Source organism: Carex rostrata, chromosome 1 (genome assembly GCF_964058835.1).
Source record: "Carex rostrata chromosome 1, lpCarRost1.2, whole genome shotgun sequence".
Classification (NCBI taxonomy): domain Eukaryota; kingdom Viridiplantae; phylum Streptophyta; class Magnoliopsida; order Poales; family Cyperaceae; genus Carex; species Carex rostrata.
The window spans coordinates 12,268,292-12,277,196 of NC_135918.1; the positions used below are offsets into that span (position 1 = coordinate 12,268,292).

Sequence of the window (8,905 nt, forward strand, 5' to 3'; positions counted from 1 at the left end):
TTCTTCCTTAAAGATTCTTCTAGATCTCTCTCCATATGACAAAACACATGACCGAGGCAGCAATAGCCCAGATATACAATAATTTTCAAATTAATCTCTCTACAAGAGGAAATCATAAAAGTTCACAAAAAAGACCCCAAGTTTTCATCATATTGTACTCTGGTAGGGGTGAAAACGGTCTATGTTCCTTCCATTATCATGTATATGTTGTAATGTTTATTTTGTAACCCCTTATAAAAGTAAACGTGTTAATTTAGAATTATATTTTTCCAAAGCTTTCTTTGTATTTCTCTTCTAATAGTATTAAATTAATTATGATCACCTACAGGCTACAGCCTTTAGTGCAACCCCAATTTCTCTTATAAAATATTTCTTCATGTAGAACATATATAGATTAGTTAGTTTTTTTCTGATATTAGGAATATAAATGTGGCATAAATTGATTAACTACATAAATAGACACATACAACGTACTGTAAAACATTTTAGAAGATTGTTATGTGTAATATTCGACATATCTAATTAAGTTTTGCACATCTCCATTCTTATATTATGCACGTAGATGTCTTGATCCGTCAACTTCTATTATTGAAAGATGAAATTTCAAATTTAATATTAGCCCTCCAATTAAATAATCTGTCTTCTTTTGATTGAATGCATCTTTTTTACGTGTAGAAGTCTAAATTTAGTTAGAAACATACTCGCCACACATACTACTACACGATATTATACAATTATAATTGAATAGATAACAAAATTGGAGAGAAAAATCAATTTATTCATTTTCTTATTTCTCATCTCCAATTATGATAGATGATCAATTTATTTTTAAGAATATCAAATGCTGACACTTTTTTAAAATATTTTATCAGTATTTGATATCTTATCAAATTATTTGATATCTCCAAATTTAATACATTACTCAATTTAAACTACATTGAATCTTTTTATAATTTTACTTCTTCATTTTTTATAAGATAAAATATTATTTTTTATTATTATGTTTGGGTTCATTCTTAATTTTAGTTGTTAATTATATGGGGAAGATATATTGAGAAGAAATTTTAGTAACATTAACTATAATTAGTGTCACATGGAGCAATTAATTTATTAATATGAATTTACTTTCACTAAATATTTGTTGTTCTTTTGGTGTTTGCCTATAGGATGTATATATTTGTACAAGCTTTTTGTCTTTTTTTTTATGAAATCTCTTTATTTACATCAAAGTTTGAAATTCAAATTGTAAATCAAAATTTTGATCTTCTTCATTTTATAATATGTTTCCGTTGCAACGCACGGGTACGATACTAGTATAAATTTATGAACTTTTACATGACTTATGTTTATGGTCTTTCATTAGTTTATAGGTGATATTATTAGGAACATTAATATGATTTAAATTTGATGATATCCATTCTGTAAATGTTATTTAGAATAATTTAATTATGTGTAATATTTGATCTATATGTATGATTTTTGCAAAAAAAAAAAAAAAAAATCTAGACACTTTTAGTTGAGGTGACATTATGCCTAGCACATGAGATCCATCATAATGTAATGCCCATTGATGTCGAACAAGGTAATTTTTACTCCTCCATCCATACTATTTTCATTTTCATCTTCATTTAGAATAAGAGAAAAAAATGAGGTTCGTTTATAACTCATGTACAATTTGGACACAATTTGCTATTAGCTGAGATCAAAAGTCTCAATCCCATAAAGTAGTATTATGGCATTTTTCCTTGAAAAAGAATAGCTATGTAGGTGAAAATTGAGATAGCCTAGTAATATAGTCAATTATCCGTACAAAGAAAGTTGGTGTGATATCTAACCTAACACGAATACACGATTGCTACCAAGAAATTCATTTTTACCGACGAATTACTATACATCCAAACTGTTGTTAATTTGAATTTTGAAGACTTGGAACTTCCCAAAAATGAATCCGTATCCTCTGCATTAACTCAAAAGGGAAACTTTGAGTTAATAAATCACAACTGTTCAATCTGTTTTAAGATTCGTACAAACTAAATCCGCACTATTATTGAAATATATCTTATATTATATTCAGAAACAGATTGACTCCGTTTAAAATGAGATAATTCGAATTCATTAACTCAAAAGATTCTCTTTCGAGTTAATGCAGAGCATACGGATTCCCCAAAAATATCTAAGAAACCAAGCTGTCAAAATATTTCGTTCAAAATCAGACAGCGAGAGGTTAGAATTAGATGCTCGTTGGTCAATAGCCTAAATTCAGACTACCAAATACCAATGGTCCTTTTATGGTACTATTTTTCATTTTGATTCTTAAAAGTTTAGAAATAACATTTTGTTTAAGAATTTCATCAGTTTTTATCAAATAAGTCATGATGATAAGATCGCTATCATTAATTTGTAGTATCGAAGTCGTCCATTCAATCTTAGCAATACTAAACGATATTAGAATGGATGAATATATTTTTCTAATGAATATTTAATATAGGACAAATTTGATATAATGAAAACTATAAAGACCAAATAGAATATTTAAAACTTTAAGGATAAAATTGAAAATTTAAGCCTACAGTAACTTTTGATTATTCACTGAAAGTATGCTATTTCTAGTCAAATACCGTCAACAAGCATCCAAGTCCAGTGAAAAGACTAGAGACGTGTAAGACTTAAATTTATATCACAAATTGATTAATGGCAAAAGGACAATATTATGCACGTGCAAGTTTCGCAGGTGTAACATCTGAATGAAACTTATTTATAAATATTGAAATTTGAAAGATCTAGATCTTCATTTTTTTTCTTCTAATTTTTTTTTAATAAAATTTAAATTCAGATCAAAGACCTTAAGAGGAGAAGAAAAAAAACCAAAAGTTATCAAGTGCAATGGACACCTCCAGTTCGACAGAATGCAGAGCATCTCAACTAAACTCTGTACCATGCATTATTAATTTAATAACCCGAAGTACACTCCAAGTCTCTAATTCAATCTCCAGTGTTGACCTAAGACCAAGAGGAACGCAAAACAAAAGAATGGCAGGATCCTTAATTAATCCTTGATTAGTTAATTACAGATAAAAAAAGATTATAATCAGAGACAACAGACAAAGCTCAAACCGTCCATTGACTTAAGACCTGCCACGTGGCAGCATCGTTTCCTATAGCCGACATCCCACCGCCTGATTAGTGATAAAGCCTAGATCACATCAAACCTCAAAAGACTAATCCATGTATAAATTATATAATACGTAAATAAAAGACAGAATCTTTTTATATATCCTGACAGTAAAATATAAACTCACAAGCATCTATCTCTATCATACGGTCTGAGATGTACAAAAAACAAATACATCACTAAAAGCCTAAAATTATCAGATGTTTGATCGGTCTTCTAGTAAGGTGACAAGTGAGGTGATTTAGACATTGAGACTAGGAAATGGAACTAATTTTGGCCTTTCTCAGGGAAAGAAAGCGGCTGGATAAAAAGCAGCATTGTACCATTTGCAAATTGCAATTTGTCGGAAGCAATTTTTCATTGGCCGTACCACAACACAACAAATTCTTTTCCGTTTCTTTATTATGGATGTTATGGTTTATGATGCAAAATGAATTTTTTTTTAATAGAAAGATAAAAATTTAGTCTTCTAATTTTTATTTAATGTCCCATAAAAAAAATTGACGGCCAAAAGATGATTTTTTATGATGCAAAATGTATTGTTATTAGGAGAACATTTTTTCTTGACTGATCACTGGATCATTTTTATTATATATACTTGCAAAAAAAAAAAAACAATATAATTGTTATTTAAAATAAGTCATAATTAATTCAGCAAATACTAATGCAATTATTTTATATTGTTATGTCTCGTTGTAGTGAAAGCGCGGAATTTAGTCTATTATTTTTATGTTGAGATAGAACAATTGTTTTATTTTGATTTCTTGAAGTTCTATCTCTAGATTTGATGTACCTGATAATATTATCATCATCATCATCATCATCATCATTGTTCCGTCTATCTTTCAACTCTTAAGAAAAACATTTAAAAGATATTAAAATGTTATAGGGTTAGAACCAGTCTATAGTCTAGTAACAAAAATATATGATTCTCATGTGAAAGATTATGAGTTTGAATTCCACAAAATAGAAAAATCCTCTATAATATAAATAGGAGTTTGAAGAAATTAAGTAGGCTAGACTTCTACCTTTTATTTAAAAAAAATGTTCCGGGTCCATTAATAAAAAAGAAAAGAAATACATATATATTCGACTGTAATGTATTTAGTATCAGAGATATTATTGGATATTCTTGTAACAGTTATTATATCAATTAAATAATATTGAAAAAGGAATTAAAAGTTCATAGGTAACTTCTAAATATAGATAAAAATCAATTAAAATTTTAAGCTCGTAGAATCGATAACGTTGCGTTAATTTGAGAGAGTTAAAAAACAAATAAATCATAGAATAAAATTTATAATAAATTTTAGTTTTATATGGAGATCATATTTAGCATTTTCTGAGATCATGTTGAATATTTTCTGATTAACTGTTTGAATTTTAAAAATAAAAATATACTTTCATAATACGGATACATATGCGGTATATATGCATAGTAAAATATAAACAAACTCAAAGTTATTTATATGATATATAAAATCATTTCTGCAAACTGATCACTCAATAGCCGACAGATTTTTGACACGTGGGTCATCATGTGTCGTTGTCACATATGACTTGATGGTCCGTTGTTGTTTCTTGTTACCAAAAATGAAGAGAAAATGAATATGGGCAAATGATTGATGTGACAAATGATTGAATATATTCAAGTATATTATCTTCAATGTTGTCAGTTATGACATTTTGTATATTATACCAAATCATGCCAAATTTTTATAAGTTCAACTTGATGTTTCTAATTCAACCAACCTATAAGTAATATATTAAATATAGTCTGTTCGATCAGTAATAAACAAATATAGTGATCATATACATTTTTTTTTCTCAATCATAAAAAAAGATCATATTAATCAACCTGAATTTTCTATGTAAACCAACATACATGAGAGACAAAAATAAGTAGCTAATAAAATACTTTTTTGCTAATTAATAGATGGGTAAATTTCGCTGTAGGTCACTAAACTTTGTTATTTGTCACGAATTGGTCACTCAAATTTGATTTGTCCCTTTTGAGTCACTCAACTCTGTTATTTGTCCCAATCAAGTCCCTCTATTTTTTCCATCCAAAATTTTAACGGAATATGCTAATTCCGTTAGTATTTTGGATGGAATATGCTAATTCCGTTAATATTTTGGAGGGAATGAGTATATTCCGTTAATTTTTTGGACGGAATAGGAATATTCCGTTAAATTTTTGGATGGAAAATTATAGAGGGACTTAATTGGGACAAATAACAAAGTTTAGTGACTTAAAAGGAACAAATCAAACTTGAGTGACCAATTCGTGACAAATAACAAAGTTTAGTGACCTCCAGCGAAATTTACCCTTAATAGATGGTCTAAATTACAAACAAAAATGAAGAGCCATTTTTTTTCCCCTTTAAACTGATGAAAGATCTCAGCCAAATACTTTCTAAATTGAAAAATCTCAGATAAGTGATAGCATCCAGTTGATCATTCATTTAGAGAATATTATAATTGTTTTTTACATTATCACCAAATGATTCTGACAATCTATATATTAGGAAAGATTAGAAACCTGTTCATTGTCTGATATCAATAAGACAATTTGCATTATTATTTTTTACAATGGGTCAGCTTCTCCTCTGAAATAGAACAGATAATATATTTTTTTGATAAATAAACAGATCAGACAAGTTGGGTTTATTTTTTTTAAAAAAAAAAAATCTTGAAGAGATAAGTTGTTGATAAAAAGCTTTTAAACCTTGAATTTTTGTCGTTACTCGGAACGGACCGTACCTCAAAAAGGAAATAAAATAAAATTTGTAAATTCTACTAAGCTCCAAAATTGCTATAAAAAGGGGAACATACAAGTGCTGTATGCTATAAGCCTACAACTACACACAACATTTTCTTGTGCATTCACTTTCCAAAACAAATTCAAGCTTTGCAAAGAAGAAGAAGAGAAGCAAAAGGGAGATGTGTGGTGGTGCTTTGATATCCGACTTCCTCGCCTTAACCAACGGCCGAGATCTCTCCTCGCGCTATCTCCGGCCAACCCAACTCGTCTCCGACGGACACCACCATCCTTTAGGTTTGTATTTTGTATTATCTAATTCATGTTTCAATCTTTTATCAGTGGAATAGTTTCAACAATATTTTTCTAGTTTGTGAAACAAACAAAAAAGACATGCTTAGAAATTATTCATATTTAACACACAAAAATTATTTTTGTTTAAATACTAAAAAAAGAGTAAACTTTAAACCAAAAGACCTACCAGTTTACCACAACAGCAGCTCGTAAATTTAATTATTTGCAAATTTCTTAGCAGCTGACAAAAAGACGAAACAACCCCCGCAACACCTACAACCAAACCCGGCCGTTGCTAAACGAACTCGAGGGCGAAAGAGTAATTACCGAGGGATCAGGCGGCGCCCGTGGGGCAAGTGGGCGGCGGAGATCCGGGACCCGCGCAAAGGCATGCGCGTCTGGCTTGGAACCTTCGTCACTGCTGAGGAGGCGGCGCTAGCCTACGATGCGGCTGCGCGCCGGATCCGGGGCGACAAGGCCAAGCTCAACTTCCCTGACACGCCTCCGACAGAGATCCGCCAACCCTCGTCGCCAAACGGGTTATTGGATCTTGCTCCGATGGATAGCACGGATAGCTCAGTGGAGTCGGATTGGAACTTCGATGCAGAGATCTCGAGATTGGAGGAGTTTCTTGAAATCGACGGTTGGGGTAAGAGCCACGTCGGATCAGACGATTTGAGTTTAGTGTATAGCTCCTCTTCGTCCGGGAGCCCTGAAAAATTTGGAACTCACTAGTTCCTTGGTTTATTTGCAAGTAAATAAAAAGTCGGAGGGTGTTTGTGGAAAATTGTTCGCAAAGGGCAAAGGATTTGGTTAGGGATGAGTAAATTGTTCATAACTCGCTCATTAAAAATTCATTAACAACTCGCTCATTATCAACTCGTTTAAATTTGCTCATTTATTTAATGAGTCAAGCATGAGCATACTCTAACTTGCTCTTATTAAAAATTTGTCACATCCAATTTCAAATAAATCAATAAACTAAATTTCTGTCTCATTAAATTCTTGTGTCATACGCTAAAGTCGGCAGACCAAACCAAACCAGCAAAACCTAAAACGCTCAATCTTACCAAAATTCTCTCGGCTTTTAGGATTTCTATTTTATTTTTGTGAGAAACTTTGTAATATATTGATGTTATTTTAGTTTTTCAGGATAAACTTTATGAGAACTGAGAAACTTTATAATATATTGATAAACTCACTCATTTATTTAATGAACTAAGTATGAGCATACTCTAACTCACTCATGCTTGCTTATTAATTATCCCTAGATGTGATTAACTAAATAATATAAATGGGGGTGTAATTGTAAATGTGTAGTAATTTATCTGGATCCGCACTTATTGTTGAGGAACTATGTGCCTATGTACGATGAACAAGTTAATTTTATTTTATTTAATTAAGGGTAAATTTTATCATTTCAAAAAATTAAGGGTAAGTTTGTCCATATTAAGCTTAACATCAACGGCTAAACAATTCATAAGAAGGGTTTTTGTTCATGAACAATATAATTTAAATAAAAGAAGATGTCACCAAACGAAAACGATAATCAAGCAATATCAAAATTTATTTAATAAAATAAATGAAAATAAAGCAAGACACCGAATCCTTAACTTTGATAACACAGTTTCTAATATTGGTATTATTAATTCATCCTGGTACAAGTACTAACAAGTTACCTTGATTTTGATTATTTTCATATAACGCTTATATTACTTGACAAGGTTAGTTTAGCCGGATACGAATTCGGATTCGGTTTACCATGTACAAACGGAGCGGATATCCGTATCTATTCGGATATAAACGAAGCATATTTTCATTACCCGATCCGTTAACCTCTTCAAACTTTAAAGTGTTTCACGTGGGTTGTACTAAATTCAGAGTGCTACCTAGTACCTACACAAAGTGCCTAAGGGCTGTGATAAAAAAAAAAAAAAAAAGTACCTACATAAAGTGAGTTTATACTATTCCGTTAACCTCTTTAAAATTTAAAGTCTTTTCACATGGGTATATTATACTATTCAGCAGCATCAAGTGAGTTTTAGCTTTCACAAAGGCTTCTGCTACTCTCTCTTCTCTCCGTTCTCTAATCTCTACAACAAACAAGTACAAACTTTATTGGAGACATATATACTCTTGGATCCTGTCTGTTTATTCTACTGTTGTGGGATAACATATTAACGAGGAGCAAAATTAGGATGTGATGTGCTCACTAAGAGGGGTTGGTAAGCACATCTTTAAAAGATTATTGGATCGATTTCAAACTACAAATTCAAAATGTTGAAATTCAAGTACTTTGTGAGTGATGCATGTACATGCAAAATTTTTAAAGTTTCGAATTCATTTAGTACATGGTCAAACGATCAAAAAAATAATGAAAAATTAACACATAAAACAATTAAAAAAAATAACTTAAAAAATGTTTATTATTTTGACCGCTTGACTATGTACTAAATGAATTCGAAACTTTAAAATTTTTGCATGTACATGCATCACTCACAAAGTACTTGGATTTCAACGGTTTGGGTTCATAGTTCGAAGTTGATCCGATAGTCTTTTGGAAGTGTGTTCACCAACCCCTCTTGGTGAGCACATCACACCCTAGTTTTGCTCTATTAAAGAGTATGGCTAATATAACATCAGTGTTATTTCAGTCTATATAACACCAACTCCAAAAC

At 30.8% G+C, this 8,905-nt stretch overlaps 1 protein-coding gene across 1 annotated transcript; it reads left to right on the forward strand.

Annotated features, from left to right (window-relative positions):
- Positions 1-6,026: 6,026 nt before the first annotated feature.
- Positions 6,027-7,061, forward strand: LOC144566451 (ethylene-responsive transcription factor ERF071-like). The gene is made up of 2 exons (XM_078316474.1): positions 6,027-6,230; positions 6,469-7,061. Exons 1-2 carry the CDS (start codon positions 6,116-6,118, stop codon positions 6,960-6,962), a joined length of 609 nt encoding a protein of 202 aa, XP_078172600.1. The 5' UTR covers positions 6,027-6,115; the 3' UTR covers positions 6,963-7,061.
- The last annotated feature ends 1,844 nt before the right edge of the window (positions 7,062-8,905 follow it).

Coding starts and splice junctions, on each gene's coding strand:
- LOC144566451 (XM_078316474.1), top strand. CDS start 6,116: ATGTGTGGTGGTGCTTTGATATCCGACTTCCTCGCCTTAACCAACGGC. Junction 6,231..6,468: donor CGGACACCACCATCCTTTAG/GTTTGTATTTTG, acceptor ATTTCTTAGCAG/CTGACAAAAAGACGAAACAA.